The 23,706-nt window shown below is 39.7% G+C and overlaps 1 protein-coding gene and 1 pseudogene across 3 annotated transcripts; both read right to left on the bottom strand.

Annotated features, from left to right (window-relative positions):
* Positions 1-28: 28 nt before the first annotated feature.
* Positions 29-3,971, bottom strand: cdc20 (cell division cycle 20 homolog). 3 transcript variants are annotated; one of them, XM_039815961.1, is made up of 11 exons: positions 3,826-3,960; positions 3,244-3,455; positions 3,004-3,146; positions 2,817-2,913; positions 2,585-2,710; positions 2,145-2,341; positions 1,951-2,045; positions 1,626-1,854; positions 1,282-1,407; positions 1,013-1,130; positions 29-873 (listed from the first exon to the last, which is right to left on the bottom strand). In XM_039815961.1, the coding sequence occupies exons 2-11, from the start codon at positions 3,431-3,433 to the stop codon at positions 698-700; spliced, it is 1,497 nt and encodes a 498-aa protein (XP_039671895.1). In that variant the 5' UTR covers positions 3,434-3,455; positions 3,826-3,960; the 3' UTR covers positions 29-697. The 3 variants fall into 3 exon arrangements, with proteins under 3 accessions (XP_039671895.1, XP_039671894.1, XP_039671893.1); XM_039815960.1 differs by having other exon boundaries at positions 1,626-2,045; positions 3,875-3,971; XM_039815959.1 differs by having other exon boundaries at positions 1,626-2,045.
* A 1,302-nt stretch (positions 3,972-5,273) lies between these two features.
* Positions 5,274-23,706, bottom strand: part of LOC120568435 — a 45,316-nt pseudogene continuing 26,883 nt past the window's right edge.

Raw genomic sequence — 23,706 nt, 5'->3', positions numbered from 1 at the left:
ACAAGTGTCAGATAATCTTGTTTCCGTCATTAGAAATTAAGAAGTGACACTTTATATTAGCTTATACTCTAAACCTCAGTTCCAATACATCTGCAACAATTTGTTAAACTTCAGAGAGTGACCTCTACAGGTCATAAGGCAATTTCTACAGAATACACAGCAACCAGATTCAGACTAACACCACCAGTAAACTTTTGAGAAGACTGCCTTTTAAACCTTAAACCACAGCTAAGCTAACAAATAACATATTTGCAGGATAAACATGGAATTTGTATTCTGTTGGTTTGGCAGGCATTACCATGAGGAACTGGGGGAGATAATAGTTATCACTACATGTGAATTGATATAAGCCCTACAGTTTGCACCATGGCAGTACCAATACACGACAGCACATTAATCAAACCATTTATTTATAAGCATTTATTTATAAACTAGTCTGTGGTATACAATGCATCCCTAGTTTTTAATAAAAGTTAAATACATTGGATTGCTTAACCCCCCCCCCCCCAAAAAAAAGCCACTCAACTTACCACATTAACAGACCTGTTTCAACAACTGAGACCAACCACCCATTACATCAATGGGAGCTGTAAACTGCCAGTTACATCTAAAACCATGTACATCTTTGTAGATTTAAAAAAAAAAGCACATTACCAAAACACCTTTATAAAAATAAATAAACTACACACAGAGCAAACTATCTGATTGACTGATGAATTACACTGCTAGTTGACTTGACCAGCCTCTCCTTGGCCTTCTTAACAGGATCCACTTCAAAGCTCTTCCACATGCGGATAGTCTCATCTCCAGCAACAGTCGCAATAGTGGAGCAGTCTGGACTCAGAATCAAACTGAGCACTCTGTCCTCGTGGCCTATAATAAAAAGCATTAATATGTTTAAAATCAGCAGAAAGCATGACGTAGTTTGCAGGTCACTGGATATTTCCATTTAAAGTTAAGCATGTGTTAACAAGTACCTAACCAATACAGTCCAAAAAAAATAGTTACTAACCCTTGAGCTCTGCAACCCTGGTGAGAGCAGGGTACTTCCAGATAACAACATTGTTGTGGGCATATCCATGGGCAGAGACAAGTTCTTTGTAGTTGGGTGAAAACAACAGTGACGAGATCTGGGAGAAAAAAAAAAACAAAAAAAAACGTTGTGCGATTTTAGAAAAGACCTATGTTGTTGCCACCTCCCAAGTTTAATTTTTTCGAAAATAAAACATTTGACTGAGAATATCCATTTAAACTATAAAGGGTCTAGCAGTGTGTAGGTACCTGAGACTGAGTGTCAAGTGAACTGATGCAGGAGCCACTGTTAACATTCCAGATGCGGATGTGACGGTCACTGGTACCACCTCCAGATGCAAGGATATTTGGCTGCCATGGACACCAGGCCAAAGCCTAGAATGATAACCCATTCAAAAATGAGTTTCAAGCTTAACCCAGTTACATTTTAGCCTGGCAGTTTATTTAAAAAAAAAATCAATAAAAAAAAAAAATTAAAAAAAATGGTTAATGTGCTCAATGATCAGGAAAAAACAAAAACAAATCTTGTCTTGGATTTGTGACAAATTGCTTAAACAAATTCTGTTTTCCAGTACAAGTATGAAGCTACTCACCTTCACAGCTCCTTGATGATCACTCCAGCATTGGACAGAGTTAGTGTTGGTGCCCTCCTGCATACGTGGCCATACATAAACCAAGTTATCATTGCCTCCACTGGCCAGGTATCGTCCATCAGGTGACCACTTAAGCCCACACACCTCCTGTGAGTGACCAGTAAGCGTAAAGATGTGGTGGTCTGCCACCCTCACATCATGATGGTGGATGTGTCCTGATCTCGAGCCACTAGGGAAAGAAACATGAGTCCAACACACAATTGAAATTGCAAGTTTGTCTATTATCATAAATGATGAGAAAAAAAAAAAAAAAAAAAAGAAGTACCTGGTGAGAACATGGTCATTCCAGCTCAGTGAAGCAACTCTAGACGTATGGCTGGCCAAGCTGCGTAGACGCTTCTGGTTGTAAACGTCCCACAACTAAGAAAACAAAAACATACGTTAAACAAGATATGAAGCAGTTATTTGATTGCCATGTGTCCATATGAACCGAGGTGGTGCGTTCGTCAGAACACTGACCTGAATTTTGCAGTCACTGGTGCCGATAGCTAGGTAGGTTCCCTCTTTGGTCCAGGATAGTGAGCAGATGTAGATGTCCTCACTCTCCAACCTCATGAGGAGAGTGATGTCTCCTTGAGAGGCATCCAACAGGTAAACACTGTTATGAAGTGCCACAGCGAGAACATTCCGACTGCTCCAGTCAATCAGATTCAAATCTGGGGGGGGGAAATGAATGATATGATTGCCAGATGTACAGGCATGCCTTTGATGTAAAGCTCAAATATACATCTACAAAATCTTTAAATCTAGTATTAATGTTGTGATCAACATCCACCCTCAGTGGATTGATATTAATCCAATATGTGATTAATTATGCATACATTGCTGTTGTCACAGAATAAAAATACTAACATGCATTAATGTTATGAGAGAAAAAAAAAAACCCTCTTTACACTTACAGAAATCATTTCGAAGATCAGGAGCATCCAGGATTTTGTCAGGAGTTGAAGATATGTATCTAGTCTTTTTGACAGAGGCAGGGGTTGCACCCTGACTGTAGAGGACTTTCAAGTTGTTTTGATAGCCTGTACATTAGACAATAAAAATTATTTTATATATATATTTATATTTTATTAATTATATATGAATGCAATATTTTTGCCAAGCAATGTTGACACATCCTAAAGTTACCTTCTGGAGCATTCAGTGGTTTCCCTCCAAGGTGAAGGATCTTTGCATCATCAATGTTGTATCCATTTAGGGACATAGACCATGCTTTCTGGCTTTCCTTTAAAGACACAATGTAATACATTTAAATTGATACAATCCTTTAATTCACTGAATGAGCATGATATGGTGTATCAAAACAATAACCTACTGATGTTCCAGCTGTATTGTTTGCGTCCACAGGCTCATTCTCTTTTGAGAGCAGAAAACTTGCCACATCCATTTGTTTGCTGTTTCTGGTGGGAATGAAGCGGTCGCCCCCCATCTTAGATGGTGTCTGCTTTTTATTTTTGCCTAAGATACAAAAATATCCCAGTGGTTAACATTTGCAGAGATTTAACTACAGAGTGGGTTAAGTGTTACGCTGCATTAATATGACGGCACACATTACCTGGTGTTTTGCTTGGCGTTTTTGATGAACTGAGCGACACATTGGCAGATTTGCCAGGAGACAATCCGTTCAAGGCGGATGAGTTTGATGAGCTAGCCTTCCTCTGCCACCTTGCCATAGGAGCGTTTGTGATGGGCATATCCAGCTTCAAGATGCTATGGATGTCGTTCTCAAACCCAAACTGCGCCATTATATCCAGGTTTTCACACGACCTGTAATATATTAGGGCAAATAAATTAAAAAAAGCATTTAAATATGACGTGCACTAGTAACGTCAACTGGCTAATATTAGCTAGCGTTTCAACAAGTGTTAGTTCGGCTAGCTAACGTTAGCTAGGCAACGCATGCTAACGCTTAGATCACAGAGGTAAAGTTAACGTTAGCACTAGCTAGTCTCCTATTGCCAGACTTATCAGCGCGGAGTACAATACAAAAAGTCGTTTTACATCAGCCAAACCTATTTTGTATTAACGTTAACCTAGGTATAACGACTGCAGGTACATTTAGCTAGCTTTCCCTAAGTAAGTGAACAGTAGTTAGCATAACCTTCAGTACTATTAACCGCTTTAAAAGTTAAGTTACCGTCAAATATTGCCCTTCTGAAACCTCAAAATTAACAGAACGAGCTCACTTCTTCAAGAAAACGTGGAATACACCGGAGCAACACCGACCGTTCTCTCTTCTCTTTCTAAATTTTGAATTTCGTGACGTTGACGCCACACGGTTTAAATGCCAGAAAGAGCTCCTGTGATTGGTTCGTTCAAGGAGCTGCCGTTATAACTATGGTAATGTTTATGAATGCGTTTACGTGATTGGTGGAGGAAACTTCCTGCCCGAAAACAGTCCTGCTGCCAAAGATATATCGCCATCTATCGGCCAAAAGATGATATTAGAGTTGTGAGTTGTGTGAAATGTAGCTAAACAATAAAAAACAGATACAAATCTATAAATATCAAAACTTTTTGAAGAAAGATTTAGTGTAGGTTGCTTTGATTTGAAATATCGATTGTTTCGTTATATAATGTTTTTTTTTTCATTATTTAAAGGTTGCGAAATGTATTTCAAGGTCATATAATAGCAGGAAAATGACTTTTTTATTTTTATTTGTTTGAGAGTTTTAGATTCCAGCATGACACCTGTTTTCTGGATTCGTTTTTATATTTTGCAACAACCTTAAAAGTTATCCAATTCAAAGAACCATTAGAAGCTTTTTAAAAAAATAAATAGAGAGGCACGTTGAATAAATATTCTATTATATACATTTTTTTTTACTAAAGGATATTTCAGTAGAAGACTCATCAATACACTAAATACTCAAATTCATGGAAAATAATAGACTCAATGGAAAACGCATGATGACAAACTGACGTCTGTCACGGACTAACCTTGAAATCAAATAAACATACCGTCTGTGACTATAAACCTTATAAAAAATACCCTTAATGTATTGGTGTCTCAAAGGACTATAGATGCTAGGACAACAGGAAGGATAATCCGATGCATTGTGTTAAAAGAAAACAAACTGTTGCTTGCATTCAGCGATATGACTAGCATTTTCTGGAGACATAGAACATTAATTATTATATCAAATGTTCAAACCATCATACAAACTTGAAAGTCTGCCATGTTTAAAACTCTATTATCATTTATGAGGTGCAGTATCCTACTCTGTTCCCATTGCTAAGCAATCTTTAAGAGCCACTTAAGCCGCATCTATATTTGGTCAAATGTTTATGTTGTCACGTCGTTATATCAGTTCTAATATAATTTACATTCATACAACGGTTTCATTTTGCATCGTGTTATGCAGGTATATTTTTGCTGTGTATGACCGGTGATAGTGCTGTAATGCAGCTTTTAGTGTGAATGACTAAGTGGCCAGCACACAACTATTTTATGAGGCAGACTAAAATACGAATAAAACCATCACTTAACTGTGCCCAAATAAGGAGAGGTATCAAATTCTGGATGCGTCCTTAAATCAGCATTGAGGGTAAGCTGACAGAGCGAAAAAAAATATGAAATAAACATCGCATAAAATATTCTTTAATTTAACGATTTCTTAAAGTTTACATGAATAGGGAAAACGTAGATAGTCCCAACATTGTAACAGCATCACAAAGAAATAGTAAAACCATAAGGATGGTATCTCAAACCAAACCACACAATCCGACCCTTTGGATAACTGGACACACTTCCAGTAGTCCATCCAGTGTTTGGCAGAGTTCAGTGTGATTGGTCTATCAGTGGCAAAACAAAACGCTTTAAGCAGGGCCTTATCTACAGACTTTAAGACAATTTGTGACATTCTCTGTCTTGACTTGCATTAGATACAGTACGTGCTTGAAATAGAACATTGTCATTGTATTTATTTTTACATTAGTGTTCCCTGAATAGCTTAGTCCAGAAAATATTAATATACAGCAATCATGTTTACATTTGTGTGTGTGTGTGTGTGTGTGTGTGTGTGTGTGTGTGTATTTATATATGCACAAATACAAAAATGATATGCAGTGTAAAGTATTAATACATATACATATTAAAGTGCATAAAATAATGTGGTCTGGAATCCAGACCATATGCGTTTCAGACAGTGGGCTGTTGGTACTTTAGCAAAGGTTTTGGTTACAGTCATGGAGCAACACTGTCCATACACAGAAGGAAGTCGAAACCTAAAAAAACAACAACAAAAAACACCAAGACAAAGCAAACTATCTGATTGACTGATGAATTACACTGCTAGTTGACTTGACCAGCCTCTCCTTGGCCTTCTTAACAGGATCCACTTCAAAGCTCTTCCACATGCAGATAGTGTCATCTCCAGCAACAGTCGCAATAGTCGAGCAGTCTGGATTCAGAATCAAACTGAGAACTCTGTCCTCGTGGCCTATAATAAAAAGCATTAATATGTTTAAAATCAGCAGAAAGCATGACGTAGTTTCCAGGTCACTGGATGTTTCCATTTAAAGTTAAGCATGTGTTAACAAGTACCTAGCCAATACAGTCCAAAAAAATAGTTACTAACCCTTGAGCTCTGCAACCCTGGTGAGAGCAGGGTACTTCCAGATAACAACATTGTTGTGGGCATATCCATGGGCAGAGACAAGTTCTTTGTAGTTGGGTGAAAACAACAGTGATGAAATCTGATAAAAAAGTTGTGTGATTTGAGAAAAGACCTGTGATATTGCCACCTCCCAAGTTTAATTTTTTCAAACATAAAACATTTGACTGAGAATATCCATTTAAACTATAAAGGGTCTAGCAGTGTGTAGGTACCTGGGACTGAGTGTCAAGTGAACTGATGCAGGAGCCACTGTTAACATTCCAGATGCGGATGTGACGGTCACTGGTACCACCTCCAGATGCAAGGATATCTGACTGCCACGGACACCAGGCCAAAGCCTAGAATGATAACACGTTCAAAAGTGAGTTTCAAGCTTAAAGGACAATTCCGGCGCAAAATGAACCTAGGGGTTAATAACATATGTGTACTAGGCCTGCACGATAAATCGCTATAAAATCGTGATCTCGATTCACCCTGTTCGCGATTTAATTTTTAAATGACTTCGATTTAAAAAATAAATAAATAAATAAATAAAATGTTGGGGCATTTTCGGCCTTTATTTTGGTAGGACATCTCTCACACAGTTCAGGTCTTCATCCTCAGCCAATGACAAAGCACCTTTTAGTCACATGTTTCACTCGTCAGTTCAGGGCTTCACCCTCAGCCAATGACAAAGCGCCTTTTAGTCACGTTTAGTTAGTTCACTCGTCGAGCGAGCGCGGAAGTTCGGAAATAAACCAAATGGATATGGATGAAAACCCAGGTACTAGTGACGAGAATCAGCCAACCACTCAGTCTCAAACCAAACTCGTTCCGAAAAAAGGCTCCCATTCGGTGGTGTGGAAATATTTTGGATTCAAGCAAGACGACGAGGGTCAGTCCGATGTGATTTGCAAGGCATGCTTTGCCCTCGCTGCAGCATCGCAAAGTAACCGTGCGTTCATGGACATCGGAAAAACGCTTTTCCGAGTGAAAACGTCACCATTCACGTAACTTCCTGTGGGAATCCGAGGTGGGAAACTCGGGCTGGATTTTGATAACCAAGTTAACCCTGGGGTTAAGACATTTTCTTGGTTTAAGCCTAATGTAGAAAGCAAATCTAAGATTGATTACTGGTTGGTTAGTGATAACTTTCTGACATATGTTAAACAAACTCAAATTTCTAAAGCGCCACTATCTGATCATTGTTTCATAGATCTCATTTTAGAACCTTCAGTGAGGGAAATCAGAAATAAAGGTTATTGGAAGTTCAATTCTAAGATGTTACAAAATGAGGATTATTGCATTAAGGTTAGGGAAATCATAAGAGCTAATGAAAATGATGATTCAATTGTAGGTTATATTGGTAGGTGGGAATTTACTAAATTTAAGATTAGAGAATTCACATCAGCGCGATAATGCATTTGTTGTAAAATGGTGCTGTGGCTCCTTTTAAGAGAGCTCAGTGTGTGTGTGTGTGTGTGTGGTAAGTGGGCAGAAGAGAGATAGAAAAAGAGGAAGCAGACATGTTGTAGATGCAACCGGAGCAGAGTTAGTGGTTATTCATGTTCTAACGTCGGCCCTGGAGGTAATGAGTCTCTCTTGGTTTTCTGATCGCGGTCGGAAACGAAGCGATCAGGAAAGGTTAACACATTGAACATGTTAACAGCTGATTAACGTGCGCTTGTTGCCCCGTGTGCGCTGATGTGCTCATCTGTTGACATTTCCGAATGCCTTCCTACAGTTGCTTAATAAAAGCTTTCGACAAACGTAGCCTACATGTGTCATTAGTATGAGGAAAAACAAATGAGATTTTAACTGTGTCGGGCTCGGGTCGGGCTCGGGTCGGGCTCGGACACAAATTTCTTAATGCACGTCGGGCTCGGGCCGGGTTCGGTCACGGCTCTGTCGGACACGGGCCGGCCTCGGACAGAAAAATTTGGCCCGATCCGGACTCTACACAGGGGGCCTTTATTAGATCAAGGGCGAAATGGATCGAGGCAGGGGAAAAAAATTCTTCATATTTTAGTAGTTTGGAAAGAAATAGACAACAGCGAAATTCAATTACTAGTTTATTAATAAATGGGGTAGAACGTAAAGATTTTAGAAGTATAGATAAGGCAGTGTTCTCATTTTACTCCAACTTATACTAATAACATCATATAAAATAATAAAATCAAGAATGCTATCCCATGCATTGATGATCCCTTTAAAGATACCTGCGAGTCAGATTTGACAATCGAGGAGTTGGATTCAGTTATTATTATTATAAGGGAATTCGTCCGGGTTGCAGCAGCTCTCCACTTTTATTTATTATGGTAGCAGAAATGCTGTCCATTTTGATTCAGAATAGCTGTATTGAAGGGTTAGTCGTAAATGACAGACAAATTATCATAAGTCAATTGGCTGACGACACAACTTTGTTTCTAAAAAATTAAAATCAAATCCCTTTAGCCTTACAAATTATCAACCACTTCTCAAGAGCTTCTGGTTTACAATTGAATTTAGATAAATGTGAAATTTTAGCACTTCATGATTATCCCTTGCAACCTCTATATAACATAAAGGTCAAGTCAGAAGTTAAATACTTGGGGATTGTTATTTCCAAGGATAAGACAACGTCAGACAAAATTAATATATGGAACAATATAGAAAAATGTAAATTAATCTTAAATAGGTGGCTGCAAAGAGATATCACTATTTTTGGGAGAGTTTTGTTATCTAAAATGGACAGCTTATCCAGACTTATCTACCCGGCTTTTTCCTTTCCCATCTCTACAAGCATGATCAAGGCCATAAACAAAATTAATTTTAATTTCATATGGAGAAACAAATGTCAGTACATAAGGAAAATCGACATGGTTAAAAACTATGAAGATGGAGGTGCGAAGGCCATTGATTTTGATATAATGAATGGTGTCTTGAAATTGAAATGGTTAAAATCTTTTATTAATAAAAAAATGTTTTGGTTTACTGTCCCCAATTTGATATTTACAAAAATGGGTGGTATAGATTTTCTGCTGTTATGCGATTTTGAATGCAATTCGTTACCAGTCAAACTTTCTGCTTTCCATCAGCAGGTCCTTCTCTATTGGAAGTTAATCTACAAACTTTACACCTCATAATACTCCAGTTTGGAATAATAGATACATATTGATAAGTAGAAAATCTGTGTACATGGAGGAATGGAAATCCAAGGAAATCTGGGCAATTGCTCATTTTATGGATAGTAATGCACTCTTGTCACAGCACGAGGAGTTTTGTGAGAAATATCAACTTCAATGCAATGTCAAGCGTTATGACAGATGGTTGAAAACTATACCAATGTCTGAAATCAATGGTGAGAGAAGATGTTAGGTACTCCAAGGTTTCTCCTGGTCTGAGGCAGCTCTGCATCCAAGGAATTGATTTCTGTGATTATAAATGTAACAACAAAGTTATTAGAAATATTTTATTGAAGGAATATTATCCCAATCCAGTTAAAAGACAAAATATGATGAAAGAATTTGGTGATGGAGAGGTTAAGAAAATAAGGAAAAGTTATATCTCATTTCCTCTTCTCCCGAAGGTAAAAGAGGTCAATTTTAAAATTTTAAATGAAATCTACCCGACAAACGAATTTTTAAGACAGATTCAATTTTGGTACTAATAACGGTGTTTTTTGTGAAAAAGAAATTGAGGATTTAGAACATGTTTTGAGTGAGTCGGTGCAATCCTTCTGGAGAGATCTGCAGAGCTGGCTTCAGACCAGGGAAATTGAGATACCACCTCTGTCAATGAAGGATATAAAGTTTGGTGTCTTTGTTGAAGATAAGAATTCTTATCAACTTGGTGCTGCTAGGAAAACATTTTATACATAAATGTAGATATTTTAAGACCAAACCCTCCCTGATCCATTGGAAGAATGAGTTCAATCTTTTGTGCAAGTCATTGAAACGGGTTAAGGATAAAAAAGCCCTTGAATTGACTGATTTATTTGAAATTTTTAATTTAATTTGAGACAGCCCCTTCTCTTTATTTATTTATTTGTTTTATTTATTTTATTTTCTATCACTCTTTATGCTGATTTGTAAGCTCCTAGGTTTTGTTTTATTTGCTCGACCCGAGGCAACAGTTCTGTTTTTTGAGATGGATTTGTGATTGTGCCTTGTTTGTTTGTATTTCTATGTTCTGAATAAATGAAAAAAAAAAAAAAAAAAAAAAAAAAGATAACCGAGTTTCCCAGTTGGTGACGTGTTGTTGACAACTGACATTTGATGTAGGCGACTTTGGTTCACTGAACATATTTCAATGACAATAAACAGTTTATTGTGGACAAATGCCTCTGCCAAGAAACATACACAGACATAACATTATTATTGAAATTATTAATAAATAGGCCCACGTATAAAAAAAAAAAAAAACACATTATCCGTGTCTTTTCCCGTTCGTTGTCCTGCAGATAACACAAACAAACACCCAAACACCTGGCGATGTGCTGTTTGGATGCTCGCATAAGAAAACAGCAGAAAATCTTTTGTTATTGTGGCCTCCATGTTTTCACACACCTGATGCTCTAGGCTACGGCCAACCATTGGTGGCAGTCATGCAAAAAGTTGTTATGCCAAACACCAATATAACAGAAGAAGAACACGCATCCCGACCATGTGAACGCTGCCAGTCGGAAAAACAACGTAACCAGGGGGGCGGTGCCCGTTATTCCGAGGTGGCATGAACGCAGCATAACACCACAAGACTTTACCAGCACCTCAAACCTCACCACAAACTGCAATACGATGAAGCCGTACAAGCCAAGAGCCCATTTACAGCCATGTTCAGGGCCATATTCAGCGCAGTGCGTTAAACTTCTATTTTTGGTAACCTACTTGAATGGCCAGTTGAATGTTAATTCTATAAAAAGGCAAGCAGTTAAAGAGTGTACTAAGAAATCATTCTGTTTTTGATAGTGTAATTGGCAATTTACAAACTACATTTCTCTAGAAACTGAAGCTGTAGCATGTTGATTGACATGTTTTAATTATGTAAAGGCATGTTCAAGGAGTTCAGATAGAGCCTGTATCAGGGCCATATTTAGTTCAATATGTTGGGTCGCTATTTTTGGTAGCCTACTGTACTTAAATGGCCAGTATTTACTTTATTTTCTTTATTCATTGAAGCCTCTATGTATACAGGCTTGTGGTGATGCGCAATGTGCTATAGGTGCTAAAAAAAAAAAAGAAGCCAATTTGTTTTGTTTTGTCATGGTTCATGTGTACAATAAACATTGTGAGAAAAAAATTGTGGCAGAGAATCGTGATATCAATTCTAAGCTAAAAAATCGTGATTCATATTTTTCCCTGAATCGTGCAGGCCTAATTAATAACATACTGTATGTGTGCCGAGTCAAATGACTCGGCACACATACAGTATGTTATTAACTCCTAGGTTCATTTTGCGCCGGAACTGTCCTTTAACCCAGTTACATTTTATCCTGGCAGTTTATTAAAAACATTTTTTATTGTGCTCAATGATCAGAAAAAATAAAAACAAATCTTGTCTTGGATTTGTGACAAATTGCTTAAACAAATTCTGTAAGTACTACTCACCTTCACAGCTCCTTGATGATCACTCCAACATTGGACCGAGTTGCTGTTGGTGCCCTCCTGCATACGTGGCCATACATAAATCAAGGCATCATTGCCTCCACTGGCCAGGTATTGCCCATCAGGTGACCACTTAAGCCCACACACCTCCTGTGAGTGACCAGTAAGCGTAAAGATGTGGTGGTCTGCCACCCTCACATCATGATGGTGGATGTGTCCTGATCTCGAGCCACTAGGGAAAGAAAGCCACACACCCACACTTGCAAGTTTTTGTCCATTATCAGAAATGAGGAAAAAAAACCTGTACCTGGTGAGAACATGGTCATTCCAGCTCAGTGAAGCGACTCTAGACGTATGGCTGGCCAAGCTGTGTACACGCGTCCAATTGTAAACATCCCACAACTAAGAAAACAAAAACGTATCGTTAAACAAGATATGAAGCAGTTATTTGATTGCCATGTGTCCTTATGAACCGAGGTGGTGTGTTGATCAGAACACTGACCTGGGAGGAGATCACGTGACCAACAACCGTAATGGTCGCTGAGAGCCAGAGCTCCTTACCCACCTCCTTCTTTCACTGAAAAATCAGGTCTATTCCTTTTTCTTCGATGTCAAATCGTTTGTTATCACAGTGACTCAGTGAAATGCCTGCAAGCGCAAGAAAGCAGGTCGCTTTGTCATCTAAGTTATCTACTCCGAAACAGAAATCCGCTAACATGGCGGTGGCTAACATGGCAACTGATGCTAGCGCGGACCTAAACATGGAGGACTTTAATCGCTCAGGTTTTGGAGAAGCGACCAAGTGTGCTTGAATCAGTGGTCCACAATGCAGTAAAGGGAGCGCTAACCGAAATTAATACCTCGCAACACATCAGGACAGAGCTTGAGATGCAGGGACCTATGGTATGTGATCTGATGCAACGAATGGACAAGACACGGGGATAATCGGCAGATGAAAAAAAAAAATAGTGAGTGCCTGTGTTGATGACCAGAAGAAATTTGAGCATAATCTAGCCAAAATGGAAGACAGATCTCGACACTACAATGTACACATCATTGGACTAAAAGAGGGCAGCGAAAAGGATGACCCAGTTGGGTTCCTGCAAGAACAACTACCGATGTGGATCCCCCTCCTTACAAAACAAGGCTATCATCGAAATTGACAAAGCCCATAGAATCTATGGCAAGGGTACAACACCCACTCTGATTATCAGGTGTTTGAGATATCAGGACCGCCAAGCAATTCTTCAGGGGGCATGACAAACACAGCAATAAAGGGCTGATTTGGGATTCTAGAACAACGCTGCGCTTTAAACCCGACAACAGCGCATTCACTATCCAGCGGCGTCGAGAGTTTATAGGGCACAGTGTAAGCTACATGCTAAAGGCATCTCAAACTTTCTTATCTATCCGGCCACCATGAGAGTGACCCACAGAGGGAGAGAGTTCACCTTCACTACAGCCAAAGATGCAGGTGTTTTCTGTCGGGAGTTGGATATGGAGGACGACGCGATATCCACACGGCTGCTCCGCAGCTGGACCTGGTGCCGACAACTGAGCCAGAGGACGACGGGACACCCACGTAGGGTACCTTGCGTCTGGAGCCGGCAGCGGGGCCGGAGCTGGCAGACCCAGCGGCTATGGAATAGCGGTATCCAGGCTACTGTGCTAAGTTTGACTCAAAGGCACTGTATGCAAGTTTTGGAGCCAAACTTAAACTAAAAATTTAACTAGACTGAAAGAACATAATAAATGCTGACTGTTCAGCTTATAATCTATGTTTGTTACTCCAACTAAGTTGGTGTGTTTTTCACATAGCCTATTTCAGAATTTGATAGCTGGTTGAGACCAAGTTCTAGGGTTTTTGTAACATCGTTCATGTTTAGCATAAGAGTTCCCCAGACCTGTTTCAACGAACCTGTGACTTTAGACAGGAGGGGCAGTTGTGGGCTAGAATTTGCGCAAACCGCGTTTGATGTGGCCACGTATCTTACAGATAGGGGATGGGGTTTGTGGCCTCCGAGGGTTAGGGGATTGATTTTATTTATGTTTTTACCACACTTTGCTTAGATCTAACAGTTCACCCTTTGTTACAAATGTATCAGTGAAGGTAAGGTACGTGAGACATGTATGCGTGTATATTTTGGCTGCACTTTCAATCTTTTCAGTTAACATCATGGGGCTAAACGGACCGATCAAACAAGCTAAATTCCTGGACTACTTGAAGAAAGAATATAGATGTAGCGCTTATACAAGAGTCACATTCACGTAAAAGAGATGTAAATCATCTACAAAATAAATACTTCAAGATTGCTGCTTCATGTAGTGTAAGGTGACCAGATTTCCCGGAACTAAAGCCGGGACACTAGTGACTACCGCGACCGTAGTGCTCGTGCACGCACACGCTTTTTAAACGTGAACATGTGCCAGCCCAGGTCAGACATGGACACAGACAGATTAGACACAATTTTGCCAACAGCACACTGCTCACAACACAATGGGGTATCTCAGTTAATGTTCTTGGTGTAGCCTACATATCTAAGAAATGATATTAAAAGACATTGAGTGAGTTTCGTGAGGGACCAACCTTATTTTTCAGAATTAAAGCATTCTTTTGGAAAATGCACCCACTGGACTTGTGAAAAACTTTGTGAAGAGGTATTTTTCATTGCATGGCACTAAACAAATTATTTGGAACTGCTGCCACAGGCTTGAACTAAAGTTATGGTAACACTTTACAGTAAGGGTACATGAATTATGAATTCATGCATGAATTAGTTAATGATCTGTGCATTACTTCATTCCTTTACATCTTATGAATCATCAGGAATTGACATGCGTTCATAGCCTCTCATTCATGACCTCATGCATGAGCAACACATCAACTAAAGCATTAGGTAAGGTGGGTACCATTATGCACAAGTTGTATGATAATAATGAACTCTTTGAATGTTTTGTGTGTAACAATATACATTTGTAAAGTAACTAAAGCGTACATATACAGTGGGGCAAAAAAGTATTTAGTCAGCCATCAATTGTGCAAGTTCTCCCACTTAAAAAGATGAGAGAGGCCTGTAATTTTCATCATAGGTACACTTCAACTATGAGAGACAAAATGAGAAAAGAAAATCCAGAAAATCACATTGTAGGATTTTTAATGAATTTATTTGCAAATCATGGTGGAAAATAAGTATTTGGTCAATAACAAAAGTTCATCGGAATACTTTGTTATATACCCTTTGTTGGGGTATATAACAACAGAGGTCAAACATTTTATGTAAGTCTTCACAAGGTTTTCACACACTGTTGCTGGTATTTTGGCCCATTCCTCCATGCAGATCTCCTCTAGAGCAGTGATGTTTTGGGGCTGTCGCTGGGCAACACGGACTCCCTCCAAAGATTTTCTATGGGGTTGAGATCTGGAGACTGGCTGGCCACTCCAGGACCTTGAAATGCTTCTTACGAAGCCACTCCTTCGTTGCCCGGGCGGTGTGTTTGGGATCATTGTCATGCTGAAAGACCCAGCCACGTTTCATCTTCAATGCCCTTGCTGATGGAAGGTTTTCACTCAAAATCTGACGATACATGGCCCCATTCATTCTTTCCTTTACCCTTATCAGTCGTCCTGGTCCCTTTGCAGAAAAACAGCCCCAAAGCATGATGTTTCCACCCCCATGCTTCACAGTAGGTATGGTGTTCTTTGGATGCAACTCAGCATTCTTTCTCCTCCAAACACGACGAGTTGAGTTTTTACCAAAAAGTTCTATTTTGGTTTCATCTGACCATATGACATTCTCCCAATCCTCTTCTGGATCATCCAAATGCGCTCTAGCAAACTTCAGACGGGCCTGGACATGTACTGGCTTAAGCAGGGGGACACGTCTGGCACTGCAGGATTTGAGTCCCTGGCGGCGTAGTGTGTTACTGATGGTAGCCTTTGTTACTTTGGTCCCAGCTCTCTGCAGGTGATTCACTAGGTCCCCCCGTGTGGTTCTGGGGTTTTTGCCCACCGTTCTTGTGATTATTTTGACCCCACGGGGTGAGATCTTGCGTGGAGCCCCAGATCAAGGGAGATTATCAGTGGTCTTGTATGTCTTCCATTTCCTAATAATTGCTCCCACAGTTGATTTCTTCACACCAAGCTGCTTACCTATTGCAGATTAAGGTCTACAATTTTGTTTCTGGTGTCTTTGACAGCTCTTTGGTCTTGGCCATAGTGGAGTTTGGAGTGTGACTGTTTGAGGTTGTGGACAGGTGTCTTTTATACTGATAACAAGTTCAAACAGGTGCCATTAATACAGTTTTTTGCCCCACTGTACATGCAGTGGAGTAGAAGTAGAAAGTGGGGTGAAAAGAAAAAAAAAGAAAAAAGTACAGTACTCGAGTAAAACTTGATTTTTTTTATTTTAATATTTATTCATTGTATTTAATCAAGAAATGTCCACAATATTTCAACAGATATTAAAAGGTACTCTAAGTGATGTCACGCATTTTTTAGGCTACAACATTTTTTGTCACATACAGCAAACATCTCACTATCTGCGAGCCGCGAGTCTCTGTAGACAGCCCAGGGTCCACTAACTCCAAGAAAAACAAAGTGGTCCAACCTGGACCATGCAAACCTACACAAACCGTGTTCCAGTGTTCAGCCAATAATGGACAAGAAGGATTTGGGGGGAGGGGGGGTTAGTGCGCTGAAGCACAGAAGAGAGGGAACAGGATGAGGAGGAGGGAGGAGCGAGCTAGTCTTCTTTTTTAGACTAGCGAGCTAGTTACTTCTTAGTAAGTAACGTCACCCAACATCGCTTAGAGCACCTTTTAATAATGCCAAGATGAAATACTATATTTTCTGACAACAAGTCCAAAGCCAGTATTCTCCATATTTAAATATAAATTTCCATATTTTGGCCTGTGTGTTGCCTATTTTGACACCCGGGTTGCCGGACATGAAACGCAAAAACAAGGTGCTTGCTGCAGCGATGGTAGCAGCAACCAAACAAACTGGATTAACAGATATAGATTAATTCTACCCAACCTTAAAAAACTCAGCAACTTTTCTAAACAGTTGTATAACCAGAGAAGAGGTAAAACATGGGTAAATATTGGAGATATGCATGTAAAATGTGGAGACAGCTTAGAGCCCAAAAGGACGCCGAGTTGGCTCATTTCCTCCTAAGTTAACAGGTAAGCTTCATTCATTTATATCACAGCTAACATAGTAGGGATGGGCATTATCATAACATAATTTTTTTGAGGACCACAATGGAAATAGGTCCTGGACTTTGTTTTTATCCTCGATTGTATTTGATGTCTTTTTCCATGTGTAAGGCATTCTTCATACAATAAATAAATGTGCTCGCATAAAACACACACACACACATACATACACACACACAAAGTAGTAAAGTCCTATCAGGCAGGTTATCTTATATATGCACCACAATAAGGAGTAGGAATATATGCACCACAATAAGGAGTAGGAAAATAGCCTTTGTTTCGGTATTCATGAATATCAGTCACATGACCTTTTACGTCATCACGCTCTTTTTCCAACTGACTGTCGCCATCTTGAGTACCTACCGGCCGGGCGGGGCCTTATATACGGTCTATGGGCGGGGTGAGTACCAACCGTACCAACTGACAAGCTTGCTACAATTTACAGCTTCGTACGGATACAGTACCTAAATGGCTACGAAAGGCAACATTTCGCACCTCGACTGCCATGAAAAGAAACGTTACTTTAAAAAAATATCCTCGTTAGGATGTGATCCCTACTCGATACCCGATACGTTCTTCCAGCCTCTGTCCGCTGCTACCGAACTACCAATCCTGGCATTCAATGACATATATATTTACCTTATACATAATCCGTCGCCATACACTGGTGAAAGCCTCAAAGCGTACAAGAGTACCAAGGCATATCGATACTTTGTTGCGGGCTGGGTCCTTGACTCGAAGATATGGCACCTTCACAAGAAGAAGATGTTTCTCGTAAAAGGAAAGGTAAGTGTTCTTTTAACCCAACTTTGTAAACAGCTGTTAGCAGCTAGCATAACAACTCAAGGCTATCTAGACTAACTTCTAGCTGTTCTCTAGTGTATGTAAGCACAAGGGGTAGCTAAATCATCTGGTCATGGTTTCAAAACAAACTACAAAAACAAATGAAAAGCATCGTGTTTTCATGTTTTGGGGAGGAAATAACAGGCATGGTCTTTTTTAAGAGCTCTCTCTCTCTCATAATTCAATTCAAGGTTGCTTTAACAAGTGTTTTTACTGTAACAATTAGAACATTGACAGCATTAAGGGAAACAGTAACATGTAACATGAAATACACATACTCACTCTCTCTCTTTCTCTCTCTCCACTCCCTTAGTACACTATAAAAAAAACTGTTGTGTGTGTAACATGGCACTGTGTTGTAAATGCATTGATTGACAACTGAGTTGATTTTACTAGACTAATTGGTCTGCTGTCTTCTCTTAAGGTGAACCACTCTCAGGACGTCAACATGACTCCCACACAACCATGGATCGTGGTCCATGATGATGGGACAATTTTAATGGCCCACTGCACCTGCAAAGCGGGACTGGAAACATGCTCCCACACGCGCTGCTCTCATGTATGCTGTCTTAGCAGCGGTAAATCTTAAAGATGGACTGTCCAGTACAGAGATGCCCTGTGCCTGGGTTCTTCCGAGCAAAACTGGCAAGGTGCAGTACAAGGAAATCTGCAACATCTCATTCATGAAGAGGACTGTAACATACTCCCCACTACCCAGCATTCCTGTCCCTACAGAAGAGGAGTATATGGACTTCTACCAAAAGCTGTATGAATGTGATGTTCAGGAAGAAAGTACTCAGGGGACTGCCATCTTGTCTGATCGAGGGCCACTCTCACAGATACAAACCAAAGACCCTTCAACTGAATTTGCCAGAACCACTTTGTACATTTATATTAATTCAAAGTTATTTAAAAAAAAAAAATTTATTTTCCAAAAAAAAAACCAACAGTATTTACTACAATTGCAAGTTCTTTAGTTTTAATGTTTACATTAATAGCTTTATTTTGTTGAAATAGAATTACATTTTTCAACTTTCAGTCCTTATCAGTAGAAGAGGCAACCAGAGCACAGTCTGCCAGTAAGGTTTGGTTTGAGCAAAGAGCAGGTAGAGTAACAGCGTCAGTCTTCCACGAAGCAGGCAGGTCAAGCAGTGCTGCATCCTTGATTAAGAGGATTTGCTATCTCCGGTCCTGTCAGGTGTCTACAGGGGCAATGAGGTAACGATAGAAATGTACAAAGAGAGACTACATATAAGTATGCTGCCCAGGGCTGGTTTTATTTCTATTTGTCATAGCCATATTTCAGAGGAACAATGATGTTCTTACAATCCCACTTAAAGGACTTAAATGATCCAAGCTGAGAATATGATCCCAATCCTAAATATACAACGTTTCCATGTTTCTCAAAAGAGACTGCCATTACATGTACATAATGGTGTGTGCACTCCATAGAGAATAATTAATACATTATTCTGGATTTGCAGTGGTATACTGTAGTTTGCTAATGAAGTATTCTCTATTTTTCTAGATGGGGACATGTGAGTGAGCTAACAGCAAGGACACAGTACATCACAGCATTGCAAGATCATCACATTGATTTTCAAGTGCAGACAACAGGCCTAATCATCAACAAATCACTGCCATGGATCGGTGCATCGCCGGAACTATTACCTGTGCTTGCCACGGTAGAGGTGTGCTTGAGATAAAATGCCCTTTTACTCTTAAAGATCAGTCTATTGTCAACAGCTGCAATGCTGACACAAACCTCTGTCTAATGGCAAAGGACAATGTGATAGCGCTAAAGCCGAATCACAAATATATGGCACAAGTCCAAGTACAAATGCGCATTGCTGAGGTCCAGTATGGTGACTTTGTAGTGTGGAGTCCCACTGAAATGTTTATTCAGCGCATTCAGTTTGATGAAGTGTTCTTCAATGAGACATACAGTGGAGTAGAAAAATTTATTAAAACTAGGATTTTGCCAGAACTTCTTGGGAAATATTACACAGTACCACGTCCAGTGGTTTCCCCAACCTCAGAGCAACAGCCCCAGTCAGGGTGCTATTGTGGTGAACCAGCTGGAGAGCCAGAGAATGTAGTAATCTGTGCATCTAAACAGTGCAAAAGAGGGCACTTTCACAGGTCTTGCTTGCGTTTGACTAGAGTTCCAAAAGTGTGGAAATGTTATGAATGCAGGAAAATCCAGAATAAATGAAACACTGTATTAGTTAAGATTCCCTGTTGTGTTGGCTACACACACACACACACACACACACACACACACACACACACACACACAGTCGACTGTTACTCCTAGAGCAGGGGTCTTCAACATTTTTTAAGCCAAGGACCCCTTAACTGAAAGAGACGGAGCAGGGACCCCCTACTACATATATTTTATAAAATTGAGTTGCATATTAAACTGGGCCTACAGTAACGTGTAGAGCAGCCTAAAGCCTTTATACCTACCTTTTTAGTACATAGAATACTAAACTATTAAAATAGCCTACTAATTCTTGGTATGGTTTTATAATTCATGTTTTAATGTTAAAGTGATGGTTCGGAGTAATTTCACCCTAGGGTCCTTTGCACCATGATCTCGAGCCAAACACCCCCCCAGAAGCTTTTTTCACCTGGGTCGAACATTGGGAGCGTTAGCGTAGCGTTATCAGCTGAATAGCTTAGCGCAGAGGCTAATGGATCCAAAGTGTCTCTTAACATTACCCCACTAATAATGCCCGAAATGATACCAAACGTCTACAGTAGTACAAATAGGTTATGCACTCATAAAACGATGGATTGTAAAATTTGTAAGTACACCAGAAGTTTATGTAAATAACACTTGCCTGCTGGCTTCTGCTCTCTGCTGCTGCTGCTGCTGCTGCTGTTACTACCGGGCAGTAAGAGTGCTTAGGGACATCTACAAATTACAACACCGAAAAGAGATGCAACAAAAATATTTATTAATTTAATGATTAAATAAGGTAATGTCTCCAAACTTACCTCAATTATTACTTGTCTCCTGTTAGTTATACTACAGCACTTACTTTAAAAAATAAGTAGAATTAAAAAATATTTTTGTTGCATCTCTTTTCAGTGTTGTAATTTGTAGATGTCCCTAAGCACTCGTCTTACAGCAGCAACAACAACAGCAGAGAGCAGAAGCCAGCAGGCAAGTGTTATTTACATAACCTTCTGGTGTACTTACAAACTTTACAATCCATCGTTTTATGAGTGCATAACCTATATATACTAGTGTAGACCTTTGGTATCATTTCGGGCATTATTAGTGGGGTAATGTTAAGAGACACTTCGGATCCATTAGCCTCTGCGCTAAGCTATTCAGCGGCTAACGCTACTCTACGCTAACTCTCCCAATGTTAGACCCAGGTGAAAAAAGCTTCTGGGGGGGTGTTTGGCTCGAGGTCATGGTGCAAAGGACCCTAGGGTGAAATTACTCCGAACCATCACTTTAAACATACATGTGGCACAGTGAATCCTTAGGATGAACTGTATCTGTGGATCTTAGTGGCTACCTTACTTATGGGCCAATAAGCCTATCATCAGTGGGTTTTTTCACACTTTCAAAAACATTAACAATAATTTTGACCCTTTGAAGATCACTGATCTAGAGAATAAGACTTTATGCTTCAGGTTGTATTAGTTCATTCCCTGTAGTCTTGACGGCACACACGCACGCACATACCTACACGGTATACTGTTACACTGTAGACTGTATCAAGTTTTCTGTGCATGATTGTCTGTATTTGTTATTTTGCTTTCTTTGATTTGTATATAGTTATTTTGGTGGGGAGGTTGCCTTTCAGCTGGTTTTGGAGTGTGAAAACTAGATTTGAGTGCCCTGTCTAGTTGTCTGGCAAATTGTAAATACTATTTATACTGTTACTATATATACTATTTATATCTTGAAAATATATCCTATTTATCCAATTCCATATCCTGCTAAATTAATTAATAAGCAATGAGTTTTACTGGTCTTGTTCTTCTGTTTTGAAGAAGTTTGACATTTAAATAAATAAAATATTTGTACTGTATCAGCCATTAACAGTTTCCTGTGTGTCTTATTAATGTCACATAAAAGACATAATAGACTAATGAATGACATGAAATGAAATGAATGTATTGACACAAATGTATTCACTCCTTTGGAACAACAGGGGGGCAAAGGTTACAGAGAGCACAGCACACTTTCACCATCTTGTCCAGAGATATGAGTCCATCTGGGGTTGAGTAGCACAGTTATTGGTATAGTTCCTTGCAAAATGGTGCATTTATTCCGTACTATAACTCTCTCCACATGGATGCGCACTGCTGCCAGTCCCCGCGATGACTCAACTTCAGCTGGGTGAAGCTGCTGTTTTCCTTTAGTAAATGCCGGTATCTTGAGTCGAGCATTAACAAGACCCAAAGACTCTGCCACATTAAACCCCTTGTCTGCGAGAACAACATCTCCAGGGGACAATAAGTCAAGAAATCCACCGTGCTCAGTCACATGCTTGTCACTTGTCCTCCCGCCCCAACCTTTCGAAACAAAGCTGATGACCCCTTGTGGAGTTATGGAGATGAGGTATTTAAAGCTGCAGTAGGTAAGATTGTGAAGACCCAGGACTTTGCCAACAAATTTGAACATCGACAACTTCTCAGTCCCTCCTCCCTTTCTGCTGCAGCCCAAACCGTCTCCTAAGCCCCGCCCACACAACGGAGTTTGACAGAACTGCCGGCATGTCAGACAGACAACATTTTCAATAACTAAAACACTAACACAACGTTAACTTTACTCACCAACAGTAAAACGATGCTAACTAGCAGGCTACCGTTAGCCATTTCAGCATCACATCAGACCGACCACTGTGCTAACGTTACTATCATCCTCACCAACGTAGCTTTGTGGACTTTTGACTACTAATAACCAAGTGAAAGATAAATCACTCATGGTAATTATGTTACCTGTTGAGAAGAAATGTGGCTACATCTGCATCGTTCTTCAGATCTTTAAAATCCTGCAGCCACGCCACCTCTGAAAAGCCACTCCATTATTCACGGAGTTTTGGAAAACTTTTCTGCAGCTCGTGCGCGGGGAGGGGGAGGGGAGAACGCTATTATATGCAGTGATTGACAGGCAGATAGACCAACCGCCCTGATTGGAGAAAATCGACCGGGAGCGGTGGAATTTTGCCAATGGCACTACAGGCTGTAGGAGGTGCCAGAGGAGCTGTTTTTAATTTTTTTTTTTTTTATAATTCATGTAGTTCTACTGGAACATAGGGTCAGTTTCAGCAAATATGACAGAAAGTTAGTTTTATAAGACTTACCTACTGCATCTTTAACTGTGTTATGATGCTTATACTGAGAATATGTTTGTGCTCTTGCTCTCATTTCCTTTGGTCTTTCGATAAATATTTCAAAAGCAATCTGGTACAATTTTCAAAGCCGTTTCTATAACACATTGGGAGACTACAAAGGATCTGATTGCTGCTTGGCCACTTTATGATATTACACAGCCTGATATTCATTACATTAAGTGTGTTGTTGAAAACCTGACCAGCAGTTGACGTTGATACATGAAATACATGAGCTAAAAAGAAAAGTGGTTCATTCTCAGGCGCATTAATGTCAAAAGAAACTGCTGAAAAGGGGACAAACTGGATTTCAACTTTAGGAATGAGGAGATAAAAGAGAAAACAACAATTAGTTTTACATATGAAGGCAGGCCAGTTAATTTATGTACTTTATCATCTTTGTCCTTCAAACTTTCTT

The sequence above is a fragment of the Perca fluviatilis genome, chromosome 11 (genome assembly GCF_010015445.1).
Source record: "Perca fluviatilis chromosome 11, GENO_Pfluv_1.0, whole genome shotgun sequence".
Classification (NCBI taxonomy): Eukaryota; Metazoa; Chordata; class Actinopteri; order Perciformes; family Percidae; genus Perca; species Perca fluviatilis.
Note: the sequence above shows the minus strand (reverse complement) of the source record. Positions and strands in the feature narration are given on the sequence as shown.